We start from the raw sequence: 18,985 nt of genomic DNA, 5'->3' as shown, positions 1-18,985 counted from the left end.
AATGTCGATACATTTTCTCGGTTAAAAAACGAATGAAAATAAAACCGCTCAGTAATATCAGTTCATTTTAATGATCAAATGTACATAGTGACACATGAGAAGGCAACATTCAAATGGGACGAGACGAGCTGAACTCACTCCACGACATTTAAAGTAAACAGCGTTCACAGCCGGAGCAAAGGATTGTGGGAGAAGTAAAACATTAGTAGTCCCCTAAGCGAGCCCCAACAAAAGCTCACGTGCCGTTTTACGCTTCTCCCTGCTGGACTGGAGTGTGACACAACCCGTTTCCAGTTTTGGCAATATTTGGAGCTCTTTGCACAACACTGTGAAAAAAGCCTTTCCAGTTGTTTAGGACATTTTTAGCAACATTTTTAGCACAGTTTCAAAATGACAATGTGTTGCAGATTAAGAAAATGAATATATTGCTTGTCTACATATGTTGAGTTTTAGAATAAACTTAAAAAATGGTTTGAGCAAGTCATTTGCAAAGAATTATTAGCTGCCTGCTAAAATTCTCCTTGTTGGTTCAAAAAGTACTACTGTACAAATATTGTCTTGGTCAAAATGCCCCCCAAAAATGCTTTTTGGCCTTATTCCACTTCTTCAGAGCTGTAGATCCAAATGTTAAATATATTAACAGCAATAACAAATCAATGCTAAAATACATTAGCATAATTAGCATGTGACGACTATCATTTAATCCTACATTTTAAATATAGCTTGGGCCGGCAGAAAGGGGGGAAAAAAATAAAAGGGCCGCAAAAGGGCCCCCGCACCACACTTTGGACACAGCGAATCGGCGACATCAGGGCACGACGACGTGGAAGGGCGAGCCGGGGATGTGGTCCTCGCCCCACTTGACCACCAGCACGTAGTCACCGCGCTCGCGCAGCACGTAGCTGACATTGTAGTGAAGGTCACCCATGTGCTTGATCAGGACCTCCTCGCAGGGAACTTTGGGGCCGTGCACGCCCACCACCAACATGTTCTTACCTGGTGGGGGCATATTATATATTATAGGCTGAAAAGGGGTCACTTGTGATACACAGTCAGCGTGTATCCAAAGAAGACCAGGCCCGTTTCAGATCGAGTAGCGAGACTCACCGGCCTTGCTGCAGTCCACCGAGAAGCTGCTCTTCTTGCCCACGTAGGCCTTGCTCAGGCCCGGGCCTCGACTCAGCACTTTGCTGGCGTCCGAGGCGGCCAACCCGCCTGTGGCGCTCTGCAAAGACCCGCCACTGCTAAGCACAGACGCTTCCACAGAGGGTTCAAGGGTCAGTGTCGACGACACGCTGGTGTTGGTCACGTTCACCAATGGAGGACCTGAAAGAGGATGCTGACTAAGACCAAAGATGGCGACAAGAGCTAAAGGGATAAACTAGAAGAGGAGCGAACCTGTGACTTTGGCGACGAAGGGGCTGCTGGCGATGTGGTGCGGTCCGTCGTACTTGACGGCGATGACGTAGCTGCCGGGAGCCATTGGCGTGTAGAGCACCTTGTAGCCCTCAGCCACCTCCAGGCACTCCATCTGAACCTTGGACGGGCCCTCCACCGTGACGGCCACCGCGCCCTGCCCTGCCATCGTGTTGTCGATGATAAACTCCGATTGGACACCTGCCGGCGGGACGCACGAACACTCAAAATGTCGCTAAAACAGTCACCACGTTTTGTATGACTATTTTCTTTTGGAATCCTGGAAAATGGCAAAAGGAAGATTTCAAAACCTGTGATGCCTTTCTCCAGTCCGGCACCGTACGCCGAGACCAGCGCAGCTCCTCCGGCCGGTTCGGACGAGCCCACCATGACGCTGAAGGAAGTCACGCCGCCCTGGGGCCCGTACTTGACGTCCACTGTGTGGAGACCTCGCTCCCGGGGGATGAAGTGGATCGAGTACTTGTCTGGGATGGGAGGGGAGGGCAAGGCGGGTCATTGCTGTGCACGCACGCACACACATACGGAGGTCGACGCACCTCCTTCCAGATGTTTGACGGCACACTCCTCTTGAGCTCCTGAGGGGCTGGTGACCTTGGCCTCCGGTTTTACTTTGGCTCCTTCCATTGACACGGTGAAGGCCGACAGCTGATTCAACTTCAGACCAGACTTCTGCAAATGCGTGTTTGGGATTACATTCAAGTTTTTGTTCTTTTAATCCTACTTTACTGTTACATTATTTTGGAGGACTGTCAATTTTTTTCTATTCATGTGGGCGGCCCACCTGAAGTCCAGTGACCATCATGCGTTGGGTGTCGTAGGTGGAGGCCGCCACACGGACCAGGTAGGGACTGTCAGGGATGTGCTGATCATTGAACTTGACAGCAATTTCGTAGTCGCCTGGAGAACCACATTGGCGTCTCACACAAAGGCTATCAATGTTTTTTCTTTTTTTGTTGTGTGTGTTGTTTATCTACCGGGCTCCTGTGCCACGTAGGAGACGCCGCAGGATCCGTCTTTGCGGTCGTCAAAGGAGATCTCGGCCCTGCTGGGACCCTCCACGGCCACAGACAGGCCCCCGGCGCCGGCCTCTCTGGTCCAGACACTGAACTCGGCTGCAGACACAATAATGGAGTGAGTGGGGCCTCTTTGAAGACAAAGAAACCAAGAGGGCCAACTTTGCTCTGGGAATCTAGAAGTGGACCCCTGGAATTTCTGTCAAAAACATTAACCCCCCTTTCAGGGATGGCTGCCTACCTGGCTCTCCCACCAGTGCTCCCTCCAGTCCAGGGCCTCCCGCTTTGACCTTGGCGGCGCCGCCCTCGCCCAGCGGCCCCACAGTAAACTGGAAGGGGCTGCCGGGCACGTGGGTGCCCCGGTACCGGACGCTCACTCTGTGCACGCCCATCTCGGTGGGCACGAACTGCACGCAGTATGTGTCGTTGCCCGCGGCAACCAGCTGAGCAGGCTGAACGGCGCCCGACGGGCACGTGACCTCGGATCGGACTTCGCGCATGTCCAGGGCTGCCGACAAAACACAAGTATGAGTAAATTGAATGTCATTTAAAACACGAGGGCAAGGAAATAAATGTCCCAAATTTGAGCATACATCAATTTTAGCAATGTTGTTCACATTTTGTATTTTGCAGAAGATCCAATCTTGTTTTAAGTGTTCTAGCTTTACAGTTTTGAGCATTTATGAGGGAGGAGAAAGTGAAATAGAGCAGACTGTTGAAAAAAACATTGGCAGCAAACTTCGGACATCTTCCCACTGGAACACCGGTGGACGCCACAGAAGTGAGAAGAAAAAGAGATGCGAGGAAGGAAGGAGCGACACAAGGTCAAGAAGAAGCAGCGCACTGGAGGAAGATGAACATGAAGATGATGATAGAAAGACCAGGAAGCAAATTGTGGAGAAAAATTTGGGAAGCGGGGAAGGAAGGGTGGAAAGGAAGGAAGGAAGGGAAGGAAAGCAAGACATGAATTGAAGAAAACATCTCAAGCGACAGGTACCTGGTATCTTGAGGCTGAGGTCACAGACGCTGCCCACGCCCGCAACAGATGCCGCCCTCTGTTTGCGGGTGATGCTCTCCCGGATGCGACCTTCGCCCGTCACCGGCACTGTGAACGGACTCCCTGTCCGACACAAGACGCCAAACGTGTTTGGCCTCACAAAATCCAGTGGAGCTCATCTGGGTGTTTTCTTGGTACCTGGGATGGGCTTGTCAGAGAAGCGAATGGAGACAATGTAGTTTCCGGGCTCGGTGGGACAATAGGAGACGCGGCACGTCCCGTCTTCCATGTCCTCCGTCTGGATGTCCACCTTGCTCGGCCCCTCGATGGCTAGCGCCAGCCCACCGTAACCTTAACGTAACATGAAGATGTCAGCATGATGTCAAAGAGGTTCTCCACCTTGGCGGCGGCCAGCTTACCGGCGTCTCGCGTGTCCACCATGAAGCTGGTGTCGGTGAACGTGGTCCCTTGCGTCAGGCCATCGCCGTAGGCCCGAACGCGCCCGGCGTCTCCGATCTCAGATTGCACGATCATGATGGAGATGGGGCTGTTGGCCACGTGGCATCCGTTCTTGGTGATGCTGACCGAGTGCTCGCCCACCTCGTGGGGGACGAAGGAGATGCCCACGTGGTTGTTGGCCATCCTCTTGAGCAGGCAGGGCTCCTCACGGCCCGACGGCGCCGTGATGCTGGCGCTGAGGAGACTCAAGTCCGTCTCGTTGATGTTCAGGAAGAAGTCGGCCGATGAGCCCAATTTCACCTGCGAGCGCCGTTGTTTGTCCTCTGCGGCGTACGCAAAGCAGGATTTTATTTGGAAACAGTCCTCCCAGCATTTTTTTTTTTTTTAATCTCCACAAATAGTCGCCTTGTCGGCGGGTACAAACCCGTGATCCTGGCGGTGAACGGGCTGCCCGAAATGTGCTTGTTGTTGTACTTGACCAGGATGCAGTAGTCTCCCGGCAGCGTGGGAAGGTAGCTGACGGTGCACGTGCCATCCTTGTTGTCCAGGCAGGTGATTTCCGCCTTGGACGGACCCTCGATGGCCAGGTCCAGGCCACCTGGACACATGCATAGCAACAACAGTTTCCCAACAACTTCCCACAAATTCATAAACTTTAACAGCAAAGAAAAACACCACTGAAAGAAACAGTGGTTTTAGTATTCAGCCTTGAGGGACACCAGACCATGTATTTTGATAATCTAGTCATGATTTGTGGTGTCATACCTTCAGCAGCATCCTCTGTGTTGACGGTGAACACCGAAGTTTTATTGGCCACGCCGTAGCTGAGGCCTGCACCGTAGGCCGTCACACTGGGACTACTGGAGCGGTTCACGTAAAACTGAAGAGGGGACTCTGCAACAGCAACACACACACATCTTTACATAAGGTGTAATTCTCTCAATTTTCTCATATGTTTGAAAAGACTAATGATTAGGGACAGCTTTCCCAAAAGAGTTCAAAGTTCAATACCTGGAATGTGCACTCCGTTGTACTTGATGTGCATCTCGTGCAGGCCGGCCTCGGTGGGAGAGTACTGCACAGTGACCGTCCCATCCAGGTTGTCCGTGATCAGCGGCTGAGCGGACTTTCCCGACGGCATCAGAACCTGGCCTGAAAGACACGACAAAATATAATTTTTGGGGGACATTCTTTTTTTAAAAGAAACGTTTTCAATGCTGCATGCATGTGTCTCTCACCGGTGACTTGCCCCCTCTTGAAGGCGAAAGGAATGACCATGTGAAAGGGTCTGAACGCGCTGCCGCCGCCGATACCGTTGCCGAGCTCATCTGACGTCACCTGAGGGGGAGGAACCGGTCAATATCACTTACGACAATCTCATGGAAGGAGAACGGTTGAGCAAGTTGGAAGGTGTGTGTGCACGCACGCGTACCCAGGGCTGAAAGCCAATTCCTGGTGGAGCAGCTTTCTGCTGGATTGACGTGAGTTCTTGCATGGCAGGGACCTCATTGGTTGCCTGAGGACACCACAGGAAGATTTGAAAAGCTGGCAGACAACTGTTTTGCTGCATCAAACGGCAGCGGTACTAATTCTTATTATACAAAGAAATATGTGCAGGGGACAAAAATGCTAGGCTCGGAGCTGCTTTCCCTACCTTGACTTTGAAGGGACTGCCGGGGATGTGCTCCCCACCGAAACGCACGAACATAATGTAGTCGCCCGGCTCCTGCAGCGTGCAGAAAGCGTCGAAAGTTCCATCCTGGTTGTCCTTCACCGCGGCGTCCACCTCACTGCCGTTGGGCTGCACCACCACGCAGTTCACTTTGCCTTTGCCCGCACCCTTGGTGTCGACCAGGAGGAACAGCTCGTGATCCAGGTCCCCTCTCGGGTCCACTTTAGGCCCTGATGTACATAGCACATTAGCTATGACCTTTAAAGAAAGGTCAATCTAAAATGCTACGCGCCCTATTTGCTAGTGACGCACCAGTCGTGGTGCACTTGCTAGCGTCTCCCGTCACCGTGGCTTGGACTTTGTAAGGCGAGTCCAGGATGTCGTCACCACCGTACTTGATGACGATGGCGTAGCGACCCGCTCGGTCGGGCACGTACGATACGTTGTACGTGTCGTCTCCGTTGTCGTGGATAGTGGGCAGCTTGGGTTTGCCGTCCTGGTCCTGAAGACAGACAGTGGTTGATTGCGGTGGATTTTCAAAATCAATACAACTCAACGGTGTGTGGAAGTACTGACAGTGATGAGCACACTCAGTTGTCCCTGTCCGGCTTTCTTGGCGTTGATGTTGAACTCCACGGGGAAGCTGGCGAGGACTTTGTTGGTCAGCCCGGGGCCGCTGGCTCGGACTTTACGGGCGTCGTGGGTGGGAAGGACTTGAACAGGGAACGGACTAAAAGGGGAAGAAAACACAAAGTTGCAAGATTAATGAAGTGACGTGAAGCAAGCGGATTGAAAATCCAAAGCAGTTCCACATGCAGTACCTTCTGGGAATGTCCTCTTCGGCGTACTGTACAGCCACAGAGTAGGCGCCCTCCACCGAGGGCGTGTAGGACACCGTGTGGGTGCCATCCCCATTGTCCAACACCTCCACAGGTTCTGACAAGCCTTTAGGAGTGCGCACAGCGACCACGAGCGGTGCTAGGCCTGCCTCACTGCAGTCCACCGTGAACATCTGCGGGATGTTGGCCCGAACCCCCGGGGCCACTCCCGGCCCGTAAACCTTCACTTTACTGGGTTCTACAAGGTCCTCCACTGGAACTTTGAAAGGGCTTCCTAAAAGCCAATCAAGAGAGTTGATTTACTTCAGATGTTCCTCTTTTGTCAAGTTGACCAAAACATGAGAAGTTTCCTGCCTGAATGGACTCGGTAGTAATTCTAACTAACTCACCGGGAATGTGCTCTCCTCCATAGAGGATGTTGACGTCATAGAGGCCTGGCGTGAAGGGGACGTAGTCCACACTGCAGCTACCATCTTTGTTGTCTTTGCACGCCATCTTGGACTCAGACGGACCCTCAACGGTGATGCCCAGACCGCCAGTGCCTGCCCCCCTACAGTAGCGCTTTTGTTAGACCAAGACGGGCAGGCAGCGCACCATGGGCGTGTAAGCGCCTCCACCTGGTAATGATGTTGAAGGAGTTGGTTTTATCAGTCAGGCCCTTCTTGAGGCCTGGTCCCGTGGCCATCACTCTGCTGGGGTCGCAGCCGTCAGACACGCGAACCCTGGCCGGGCTCCGTAGAACGGGCGTGTCTTCGTAGAAAACCTGGACACTGTGCTCGCCTGAAAGACAATTGGACACACCATGTGAAAAGGATTTAGGGACCAAGGTTTCAGGCTCGACAATGGGCTACAGAGGACATCTAATTGTGGAGCCCATGACCATTTTTAGATGCTTGGTAGGAATTGCATTACCGTTTTCATACGGTGTGTACTCAATGCTGTACGTCCCGTCCTTATTGTCTTTGACCACGCAGTCTGTCAGAGCCCCAGATGGGTTCCTGACCTCGGCTTTCACACGGTTCCCGCCTTTCCGGCTCAGAGGACGAGCGTCCACCGTAAGCGTGGTGGTGGCTTCTCTGAAGACGCCTGCGGGACAAATGAGGGAGGGCGGGCTTTACGTTGAGCATCCAGGTGGGACACGGGTGTCAGCAAGCAGGCAATTGCGTACCTTTTCCGTCCACTCCACGCCCAGACACTTTGACTTGGGAGACGTCGATGGCTGGGACCACCATCACCTTGGCAGGGAAACCGGGAACGGCTTTGCCGCCGTACTTAAGCAGCAAAGTGTACGTTCCCGACGTCAGAGGAACGTAGGTGACCGCGTATGTCCCGTCTTTGTTGTCCACCACTTCCGTCTTTGCTTTCACACCTGGAACAAAGTCGAGGAACACGTATTCATTTTTGATGAACAGTAGAGCTAGTTATTGAATTGTCTTTGTGTCAAACCTGCAGGTGTGGAGGCAGAAGATGGGTCTGGAACAGCCTCCAGGCTGAGTTGACCACGTCCAGCTTGGGCGCAGTCAACGTAGACCACACTGGCCTCTCCCACCTGCGTGCACAAAAGTTTATCTTGACAAAAGAAAGTCCAAAAATTCAGATCCATCCAGTCGAGGCTCTCTCTCACCTTGGCCTTGCTCAGGCCCGCCCCAGTGGCCACCACCTTGCTTGGATCAAAAGGCCAGTGGATGTCTGCTCGGAAGGGTGAGCCCGGGATGTGGACCTCCTCGAACTGGATGTTGACCAGATATTCTCCGGGTTCCGTGGGCAGGTAGGAGACGGAACAGGTCCCGTCCCCGTTGTCTGAGCACTCGATTTTGGCCTCGGTGGGTCCCTCCACTGTCAGACCCAAACCACCGGTGCCGGCCCCTTTGGTGTCTATGGTGAACTCAGCGTGGTTCCCAACAAAGCCTCCTTTCAAACCTGGACCGTGGGCCTTCACCTAGATGGAAATGGAGGATGTCACCATGGAAACCCAACGGGGGGGGGGCACATTTTGTCTAGAATGTTAATGGCGTTGGAAGAGCTGTTGGTTGGCAATTTGGTACCTTGCTAGGATCCGGAGGCAGCAGGCCCTCCACGGGGAAGGGGCTCCCCGGGATGGGGTGTCCGTCATAGGACACGTTGACGGCGTACACCCCCTCTTCTGTGGGGGTGTACCGCACCTGATTCACGTCGGCTTTCCCGGGCATTGGCTCCACTTTGCACGGCACGTGCCGCTGGCTGGGGCTCAGCTAAGAAACAAAGATGGATTAGGCCAGGAAAAAAAAAAGACATTAAGATCAATAAATAAGATTAGGATGGAATGAGATATAGATGACACTCACCACCTCAACCTCCAGGCGTCCTTGACCTCCGGCTCCCTTTGTGTTAACCAGGAAGTGCTGCGCTTGGCCCACCTCCACACCTAAAACATTCATTTTTTTTCATGCTGCTGAAAAGACTCATTGTCCTTTAGTAGGATATCTTACGTCCGTCCAGATTGTCAACGCCCACGTTGTTGAGGTTCAGGCGTTGCGCCACGCCCACGGCGAAGGGACTGTTTGCAATGGGGTCCCCGCCAAACGTCGCTGCGATGCTCATCGGGCCCTGAGCACATGTACATATTACATACAGATTAATTTCATGGATCAGATTTATTTGGGCTCACTTGGGCGTACGGGTGCGTCTTACTGGGGCGACCGGCGTGTACTTGACGGTGTGCGAGTAGTCGTAGTTGTCGATGATGTCAAAATCATCGACAGGACATGAGAAGGTGACATCCAGCGGTGCCTTTCCCGCTCCTTTCGTCAGGACCGTGAAGTGGGTCGGTATTCCGCTTTCCACACCTAGTCACGACACTCGTGCGTCAATGTCCCGACAGGAAGTGACTTCATCACGCGCGTCTGATTTACCTGTGCGAGCCAGTCCGGGCCCCGTGGCTTTGACCTTGGTTGCATCATGGGAGGGGTCTACGTTCACCAGGAAAGGACTCTGGGGAACTTCCTGGATGGAAACACAGATGGAACAGGAACCAGTTTAAAACTAGGTCACGGAGGGCATATGGTGGATAGCAAAAGTTTACACACCCCTGTTCAAATGACAGGTTGTGTGTGTGAGGAGCTCGAGGGAATTACAAGAAAACATTCAGGCTTCTGTTTGAATGTGATTGGATGATTGAGAAGACTATGTGCAGACTTGCGCAACCACCTTGTCAGTGAAGAGCACTTTGACGGTGAGCTGTCCCGCGGCGGGCGGGATGTACTTGACAGTGAACGTGTCGTTGGCGTTGGGGATGATGTCAAAGTCCACGTCGGCTTCCCGGTCACCCACCATGTTGCTGTCACACTTGATGCCCACGCTGACGTCACCTGAGGAAACAACGGAAGCCCACAAACATTTAGGAGGTCCGAAATCTATCTGTTGAGAAGGTCACATGCGCTGAGAGTCGATGGTGGCAATGGAATTGCGACTATGACAGGAATGAAAAACTGCTGATAACAGAAACGGGTCAGACTGGGAGAGAGACGCTGCCAGGAAAAGATTTCCCGCCTTTTTTTATTCACCCTGGCTTTTCTGGCTAAGCAGCATTTATGAGGAAAGAGCAGATTCACAAATTTTGTTTTTGTGTCCGTTACCATCTCCCGCTCCGGAGCAGTCAATGGTGAAGTGCGTGGGCTCGCCGGCTTTGGGTCCCATCCTCTCCACTCCCGGGCCCAAGACTTTGACCTCACTTGGGTGGCTGCCTTTGCCCACGTTCACCTAAAGACAAGCAACACTTTTTTTTAGCGACGTTTCACAAAATAGACCCAAAATTTACCCCAATCAAGGATCAATTTGAGGACATTAGAAACAAATCAGAACGGCAAACTTTGATTTCAGATCGTCCCCAACATTGTGACTGATTGCAAAGAATTGAAATGTTGAATGTTTCACTTACGTCCAGGGGCTAATGCACGATTACTCCATTTCCAATCATCAATGTTATTGCCATTTTGTGGTTGTCATTATTTTTGAATAAAAGGACATACCACGATTCCCGTTCAAGCCATTTTATTTGGACAATTTCTTTTTCCATAGCAAATGTACATTTATTCCCTGAGATGGCATAACCTAACAAAATTGTGGAATGGTTTGAAATGTGTAAAGACGCACACCTTCACGTCATCTCCTGATTATCTTCGGGTCTCCAACCCCTTTCGACTCAACTGTTCAACAGTGATGCACCTCAAGGCTAAAAAACCGTCGGCCCTCCACGACGCGCGTGACGATAATGACGGCTTTCTTAGCTATTGTGCCTTTTATCGAGACCTCCCCCGCTGGTTGCGAGGGGCCGCTGCTTACCCTGAATGGGCTCCCGGGGATGCTGACTCCTCCCCAGGACACAGCCAGCGTGTGCTTGAGGGCCGAAGCAGGCGTGTAGGAGCATGTGTACTGGCCCTCGGCTTTGCTGCGCACCTTCACCTCCACGGGGAGACCCTCGGCATCCTGTCAAACGAACGAGAAGGTGACGAGCAGTTTGTGCTGAATAACCTTCATCCACCCGTGCATCAGTCTCTATACTGTCCATCCGTCCATCTCGATACCTGCGCCATGATCTTGAGTGGACCGTTGCCAGCATCCTTGGCGTTGACGGTGAACTCCGTAGGCTGGTGGATCAGGCAGCCGGTCTTCTCCAGCCCGGGCCCGAACGCTTGAACCTGTCGGGTATGGGCGATATGTCAGTTGCATCTTAGTGGGCGGAGCTTATAATTGAAAAAAAAAAAAAGGAATACATAGAATAAAAAAGAGACACATTATTTATAGTAAATAATTTTCTGAGCAGTCAAGTGAAATTGCATCTGGCCATGGCAATCATATTGCGCAATTCCAGGCCCGCTGACCTTGTCGGGGTGGTTGTTATGGCGATCGGGCAGGATGTAGGCCATAAAGGGGCTGAGCTCGATGTCGTCGTCGTCGCAGGTGACATGGACGGCGTACTCGCCCGGCTCGGTGGGCCAGTAGCGGACGTTGCACGAGCCGTCGTTCTGGTCCTCGCACTCGATCTTAGCCTGGGACGGACCCTCGATGGCAAAGCCTGAGCGGCAAGCGGGCCGGCTCATTTTTCCCTTCTTGACTTTTAAGCGTCTGTGTGTCTATCTGGACTCACCCAGGACTCCCACATCACTGCCCACGGACTCCACCACAAAGATGGCAGGTTTAGCCACGACACCCCCTTCCAGACCGGGTCCCCACGCCCGGATCTGTTGCGGACCCGCTTCCGGACCCACGGTGACCTCGAATGGACTGAGGAAACAACACAACGGCTTCTTTCACAATGCTGCACAATGTCAAATCTCAGAGCCATCAGCGTCTAAATCCATGGGCCAGCTTGGCTTAATTAATGCACCGCTCACCTCTTGGGTATTTGCTGCCCCGCCCAGGAAATGGAGACGGTGTATTTGCCCGTCGAGAGTGGGCAATACTCAAAGGCGTGCACTTTGTCCTGACTTGAGATCTGCTTCACGCTCACCTCGCCACCGTCTGAAAGATAAGATTATTTTGGCATAGGCAAAAGCGGCCAACCGGGAGACCAAAAGAGGGGCCAAATTTGAGAATCAGTATGAGCGGTGTCCACTCACTGGGATCTTTGAGGAGAATCTTGAGTTCTCCACTGCCGGCGTTCCTGGTGTCCACCTTGAAGTCTCCCACCTGTTTCACTCGCATACCCGACGCCTGCAGGCCGCGGCCAGTCGCTCTGCACGAGCCCGGTAGGCAGGCTGAAGGAAAACAAGGAGGGCGATTAGATGCTTAGCAAAATACTACTTTCGGAATACAGCGCTCTAATCGATTAATCGGTTCAAGCCCTAATAAAATAGTGACTGGGGAGTCGGGAATGCTGAATGATTCAGAACTTGACCGACTGGTCCACAATCATGATGGAGTTGACTCCAGGGCTGAAATAATCAAATTCTCCCTCCTCACCATCTAGTAGACATTTGAGTGCCGGTCCTCACCTGGCCCCACGTCGACGACGAAAGGGCTTTTTGGTACAGCGGCGCCCCCGAAGGTGACGGTCAGCGAGTGCGGGCCGACCTGTGTGGGTCGGTAGCTGCAGCGGTACAAGTTGTCGCCCTTGTCCTCCATCATGACCTCCACGCTGTTGTCTCGGCCCTGCGGGTCTTTGATGCTCACCGTCACGTCTCCTGTGCCCGCGCCTGAAAAGACAAGACCGGAGTTGCTTCCCAAGCTGCTTTTTTCCAGCAAATTCTGCTTGTTTGACAAGAATTACCTGCGGTGTAGATGTCAAAGTACGTGGGCTTGTTGGCAACATTCCCCACGGGTTCGATTCCCGGGCCTTTCAGTGTCACCTTGGAGGCGTCGCCCAGCGCTTTGTCCACGCCCACCTCAAAGGGGCTCTTGGGGATGGGTTGCCCCGCAAACAAAACTGTCACCTAGCACAAAGTCAGGACGCCTTTAGCACCTTGTGCAAATAAGTTCTTCACCCAAACAGAAGAGACAACCTTATGGGTTCCGACCACTTGAGGCACGAAGGAGACGGCGTACGTCCTCTTGGCGTCGTTGGGCTCCACCTTGACCTGAGATGGACAAAAATGTCATCAGCTGATTGGTGGACCCAATCATTTCAGGAGGAAGGAAAGTGAGGACGGCGCTGACCTCTTGTCTGGTGCCGTCCGGTTGGTCTACATAGACTGTCACCTGACCCTGACCGGCGCTGAACGTGTCCACTGTGAACAAGGCAGGGCGGAGAACCCGGTTGCCCGTCGGTTCGATACCTGCACGGGGAACAAGACAGACATGGCATAACATTTCTATTTTTTCCTCTTTTTGAGAATTTCAAAGAGTTTCCAGGTCATCAGGCATTAACCATATCTCCAAGATAACAATTCTTTAAAGATCTGATTTTTTAGGGACATATCTGATTTCCTTCTCAGGATATGGAGGGCAAACCACGATGCTGACCCCTGTCAGGAGCTCATTGTTCTCGACTCGGCGCTCGCTCACTTCCCGTGATTGTAAAGGCACACCAGTGCTTCCAGTAGCTAGCAGTCGGACCTCGGGGGAAGTCTAAGTTTCATTTCCTCCAAAACAGGCAACGACCCGCGCGGTGCAAATTAACACGACAAGAAAAGATCTCGAAACGTGGCGTTGGGAGTTTATCGATGAATGTGGACTACCTGGTCCGTAAGCTCGGGCCTTCTTTGGGTTGAGTTTGGGTTTGAGTGGCGCTCCGGGCTTCAGTTTGGCTTTGGGGAACTGAGACAAATACGTCATCACCGACATCTCGTCCACCTGTGGGTTAATGATCTCCTCTGGGGTGATGACCTGAAAACACACATATTCGCGTGGGTGAACAATGCGGGCGCGTGTGTGTTCAGCAAGTCACGGCCAACGGGGGGAAAGGAACCTGCGGGATGCCCAGCCAGTCGTCAGCCAGCTGCATGGCTTCTGTGGCATTCTCAACCGGCTTCACTGGATCCCAAGTCTCCCAATCCGGACACAGCCCTGCAAAAAAAAAAAAAAAAAACACACGCATCCATTGAATGTGGATTCACAGATTTCCCTCTTTAAAGATGTCGGCGATGGGGTTATAGCGTACCTGGTGCACAGCCGTCCACCAGCGCCCCCAGCACCTTCCCTGTCCTCCAGTCCTGGTGGAAGTTGGTGATGGGCATGTCAGGAACTTTGTTCTGGATCCAGCCCAGAAGACGCTGCTTGGGCGTCTTGGAGTCAGACTGCAAGGTAAAAACCCAAACGTTGGAGACGAGATGCTAACGGCACCAAACAAAACTGAAGGTGCGCTTGTTTAATTAACCTCCTCCTCGCCCTCCCACATGGGCATGGAGATGGAGTAGTGCAAGATGAGGGTCCACACCAGACCCAGAATCAGCTTCAGATTACCGTCTACGATGGCTTTAGAGTCTGCACAACAGCGGTAGAAGTATGAAATCAAGTTCAATGATGACCCGTGTGGGTTTTCTCCGGGCACTCCGGTCGGTTTCTTCCCACATCCCAAAAACATGCATGATTGAGCACTCCAAATTTAAGGATGCTAAAGTATGATGCTAACTTCAAGATGCAAAAAAAAAAAAAATGCTAAAGTACGAACCCTAGCATTGAGTGTGCTAATTTAAGGATTTATTTTTTTCTTTGCTGATCAACTTCCTGTCGTTGAGAAGCAAGGTGTGTCACACTGATAAGAAGCAGCCATTTTGTGTCCACTTTTCACCTTTATATGCACACACACACGCAAGCTAATCTCCCTCACACACTTTCTTTTGCACCACACACACACATTCTCTCCCTGTCCTAATGTGTTGCAGTTGCCATAGCAACAGGTCAAATACAGCGGTCAATGTTGTTTGATGGCCTCCAGCTGCCTTTGTCGAGACTTGCTACTGTGTCAAGCTCGGCTACAGTGGGCAGGGCGATGTTGATTGACGCCTTGCGCTCATGTGACAATATTGTGATTTCCAGGGTAGGGTTAAAAAAAAAAAAAAAAAAGGAAAACACTGTGGATTTTTCAACACACCTAAAACTGGAATGCTGGTTCTATGTGGGATCTTAGTATGCCCCAGTATTGTTCTGGAAAACTCTTGAATACAAATATTTTTTACTCGAGGTCTACGACCCACTTTTGGGTCATGACCCAAAACTGATAAATCACTGCGCTGAGGATGCTGAGTGTGTTTCTGAAGAAAAGTCGAGTCATACAAGGCTATATTAAGGGTGCTGGCACTGTGTTAGCAACCTTTCTGCAAATCATGTCATTGTGTGAAGTGAACAACTTCCAGACACACCATATGTGCACGTGATGACATCACTGTGTGTGTGCGTCCACGTAAATTACAGGGCAGCGTGTGCATCTGCGTGCATGCAAGTTATATTTCCCTGGTGGCTGCATCGGAACAACGTGCTAATTTACGCTAAAATAAGCATCCTAAAATAAAGATGCTACTGCTAATGCAAAATTCTCTGCGTAATGGCACTCACTTATTAGGTCAGTGCTTAAGTTAGGGTGCTACTGCTAATGCAAAGTTCTTGAGTAATGGCACTCACTTGTTAGGACACTAGCTTAAGCGTGCCAAAGTACAGGTACTTATTATTGATGCTTAAGTAAGCAAAGAAGATTGCTTAATGGTTGTAATATAAGGTTGTTAAAGTAAGGGTTGATGATAAAAGGGAACAAATGGAGATGCTAAAGTAGCAACAGTTCACTATGGAAAGTTGAGTGACTTGACTGAAAGTGAGGAAAAGATCAGGTAGCTAAACAGGATGTGCAGCTCTTACAATGTGTGTGTGTGTGTGTGTGTGTGTGAGAGTGTGTGTGTGTCATTCCACAAAAGTGACATCATCTCTGTAACCACCCAACCCCCAATTCTCCTGTAACCCCCTGCTAACATACACAGATGTATGAACAAATAAATGCCTCAGTAAACATACACCCAGAAAAACAAACTTGATGACATCAGCAAATTTGACACGCCACAAGCGTTAGCGCATTAGCATCAATCAGATAAAACCACATGGTTAAGAATGCTAGACGGTTGTGCGCAATTCCAAATGAACTTTGCTCAGTCACACCTGAAAGCGCTCGACGTGTTACACAATCGGTGACGTGACGACATTGACAAGAATGCCAAAGCACCAAAACGGTACATCAGTGATACACAAAAAAAAAAGAACCGAGACCATGACTCCGTGTATTTGTCGTTACCAGACATTGTTGGAACAACAAGTGTTGAGTTTATTCCTTCAACAAGCAGGCCACACCGAAGTCAAAGCATTTGACCTAAAATTAATATCGATGTGTCATTTTCATAACAGCAAAGACACACTAAGGCCTACTGAATTTCATTTGAAAAATAATTTTACTTATTTTAATATTCAAATGATTGGCATTCTTCTGAAGTGTTAACACCTCCAATTTTTTGTGTGTCCCAAATCAAACTTGCAACATGCTAATTGCATTTTTGGCCATACTGTATTGGATTTTTTAATTATAATTTTTGTGACAATTGCTTAATCAGCATTTTGCTTGAAAAATAACACAGACGCAGGCCTAGTCCAGGGAAATAAATGCATTAATAACATGTAGCGAGTTAATGTGGCAGACTCATCTAAAAAAAAAGCCCAGCAGCAAGTGAACAAAATTATTTCCTGCCGTTAAAATCGTCGTAGTCGGCTGAACAAAGTCCGTCATGATTCAGTGTCGCTAGCTGACATGCTAGCAAAGATAAATTTTATAGTGACAATGACCCCATTTCACATTTTACACTACAGGAAGTGAATTCCAACAGCCTATCGGGTGCTTTGTTTAGTTATGTTGCCATGACAACTGGAGCAATGTGCTACTCTGACCTTGAATGCTATCTTGGTGTGTGTGTGCGGGTGTGTGTGCGGGTGTGTGTGCGTGCATGTGCGTCTGCACAAGTTCAAGGTGTGTTCACAGCGGAAGAAATCCTGCTTGAAGTGCTTAAATAACAAGACTATAGTATATTTTTGAGAAAAAAAAGGTAAATATTCTAATTTGTGAGTGCTAAATCCAATATCCCTACAAAAGTACACCAAAGAAATCCTACTAACTTTTATATAAGGATCTAATATAAAATTCTAAAAAAGTGCTGACGGTGCTGATTTAAAGAAATGTACCGTACAACCTTAAGAAGAAAATAAATATGTTGGCTTTGGCCAATTAGATTAGCCTGTCCCACATTTCTGGTAATCTTCAGAAGTGTCATTAACTAGCTACCTCCGAAGCCGGTAAATTTGCCTTTCTGCCTTTGTTGGGTGTCAGAGTGCTATTAATTGAACAACTTTTGTGATGTCAATGATTGCTATTATTGTAAAACTTGTGCACACCCAAGGCAAATAATTCCACCATGATTCAACACATCTGCCTCCAGGAGCGCATGACAACACCCTTTTTCACGCACAGTAATTTCACGATGTCAGACAGTGACATAGTCTCGCTATTGTCAATTCAGCTGCAACAAACCATGAGTAACTTTTTTTCCCCTTCCTATTTAAGTGTTGAGCTGCTAAATGTAGCAGCTGACATGAAGGTAAGACACGTCAAAGCAATAAAAGTTTCCTTTGCTTCTTGAAAATGCATTGACATTATTCAAAACACAGGAAAAAAAAAAAAAAAGAAAAGACAGCTAAATATAATTAATTAAAAACAAAAAAGTAAAACAAAGCCATGCTCATCCAGTCTCACCACTTTGATAATAAAACAAAGTATAACTTAGATCTCTTGATGACAAAACAAGCTTTGTTGTATAGGGGGGCGTGTCCAATTGTCCAATTGTCTTGATTAGCCCCGCCCCTTTCATGTACCCAGCAGTCATGATGAGGGTACCAAAAAATGTGTAATCATTCTCACAAATTAATGGTAGAGGTTTACTGAGATCTGAGCATGATAATCGTTTTTAAAGTCACTTCAGGATACAATAAGAGAGATTCTTCTGAACTAATCAAGTAAAACAACAGTTTTGTTCTGTCTACGTAAAGCCCCCCAAATCCTACAAATTAGGAAGTTCCAACAATTTTTGGGGGGTTGTTTTTTAAGTCTTCAAAGACGTGTCGAATCTTCATTCTCATTCAAAAGGCCCAACACATTCGTTTGCTGGAGCTAAGATCTCATTTACACGCCCACCCACACTAAACGTGCCAAACTCCATTCATAAATGCTCCACTTTAAAGCAAAGTGAAATCGAATAGTCAAATAACTCATTTCATGGTTTTATTTAGAACCAAATAGAAATTGGGTTCGCTTTGAACTCCATGCGACAATGGTGATTAAGTTCCAGCAAAAGCTGACAACGTTGAAAACAAAACCGGACGCCTCCGGTAGACTCACCAATGGAGACGAGCTTGATGTTCTGCTTGTCCAGGAACTCGAGCGCCACTGAGACGTTCTCCAACTTCATCTGCCTGAAGTTGGGCCTGGGGTGGAAGCGGCGATGCATCTTCTGGTGGCTGAGGACCTCCAGCAGGGCGATGAGCCGCAGGCCGTCGCCCAGGTCCAGCTGCAGGTCCACGATCCTCTTATTGACGCACTTGAGGTGCTCGTTGATCCAGCGCGTAAAGGTGTTCTGCTGGATCTTCTTCCAAGGCGCGTCCTCCGCCAGGTCCTTCTCTGTGGTGGGCATCTTGCTTCGGGCCGTGAGCACTATGGGCACACTGGTTGGCTAGGCGGGCCGCTCCGCGGTGCTGCCTCCACAAAGAACAGCTCGACTGGGTCTAAACTTTCCTTGTTGATCCAAGCCGGAGAGACTGGCTTGGCTGGGTGCGTTCACGCGTCGCTTTCCAGAAGTCGGAATGTTCGCGACTTCAGCTGTCAGTTCGAGTTATTGGGCTCGTTCAGGTGGACAGCACGATTACTTTGGACCGTTCGTTGGCAGAGAGTTAAACGGCGTCATGTGACTTGAAAGCCGCGACTAGGCTATGTGACGAATTCGCAGACGTTTCGCTCAACGCCTTTGACTTGCTGATTGATTGGTTTACGTTACGTCCAATTTTGAGCTGAGACTATGAAGGCAACACCACTTTGGATGACGTCAACATTCGAACAAAGATCGTTTATATT

General features: G+C 49.9%; 1 protein-coding gene across 1 annotated transcript; it reads right to left on the bottom strand.

Moving 5' to 3' along the window:
- Positions 1-52: 52 nt before the first annotated feature.
- Positions 53-18,862, bottom strand: flnbl (filamin B, like). Its single transcript, XM_049734389.2, has 48 exons — positions 18,257-18,862; positions 14,210-14,316; positions 13,994-14,129; positions 13,802-13,899; positions 13,572-13,719; positions 13,051-13,169; positions 12,897-12,971; positions 12,665-12,827; positions 12,390-12,590; positions 12,015-12,152; positions 11,790-11,916; positions 11,543-11,679; positions 11,277-11,470; positions 10,980-11,093; positions 10,738-10,881; positions 10,032-10,155; positions 9,604-9,764; positions 9,309-9,399; positions 9,088-9,242; positions 8,886-9,003; positions 8,742-8,821; positions 8,463-8,648; positions 8,042-8,356; positions 7,864-7,966; positions 7,586-7,786; positions 7,330-7,503; positions 7,035-7,197; positions 6,807-6,967; positions 6,400-6,691; positions 6,155-6,308; positions 5,891-6,080; positions 5,561-5,808; positions 5,339-5,422; positions 5,145-5,244; positions 4,918-5,058; positions 4,672-4,800; positions 4,331-4,504; positions 3,867-4,229; positions 3,646-3,798; positions 3,448-3,570; positions 2,692-2,958; positions 2,412-2,549; positions 2,219-2,334; positions 1,974-2,106; positions 1,728-1,901; positions 1,399-1,617; positions 1,108-1,326; positions 53-996 (listed from the first exon to the last, which is right to left on the bottom strand). Exons 1-48 carry the CDS (start codon positions 18,546-18,548, stop codon positions 809-811), a joined length of 7,830 nt encoding a protein of 2,609 aa, XP_049590346.2. The 5' UTR covers positions 18,549-18,862; the 3' UTR covers positions 53-808.
- Positions 18,863-18,985: the final 123 nt, after the last annotated feature.

This window comes from Syngnathus scovelli, chromosome 11, assembly GCF_024217435.2.
Source record: "Syngnathus scovelli strain Florida chromosome 11, RoL_Ssco_1.2, whole genome shotgun sequence".
NCBI lineage: Eukaryota > Metazoa > Chordata > Actinopteri > Syngnathiformes > Syngnathidae > Syngnathus > Syngnathus scovelli.
The sequence above is the reverse complement of the archived record's forward strand: the minus strand, read 5'-3'. Positions and strand labels throughout refer to the sequence as shown.

Coding starts and splice junctions, on each gene's coding strand:
- flnbl (XM_049734389.2), bottom strand. CDS start 18,548: ATGCCCACCACAGAGAAGGACCTGGCGGAGGACGCGCCTTGGAAGAAG. Junction 6,309..6,399: donor GAAGAGGACATTCCCAGAAG/GTACTGCATGTG, acceptor TTCCCCTTTTAG/TCCGTTCCCTGTTCAAGTCC. Junction 2,335..2,411: donor CTACGTGGCACAGGAGCCCG/GTAGATAAACAA, acceptor GTGGTTCTCCAG/GCGACTACGAAATTGCTGTC.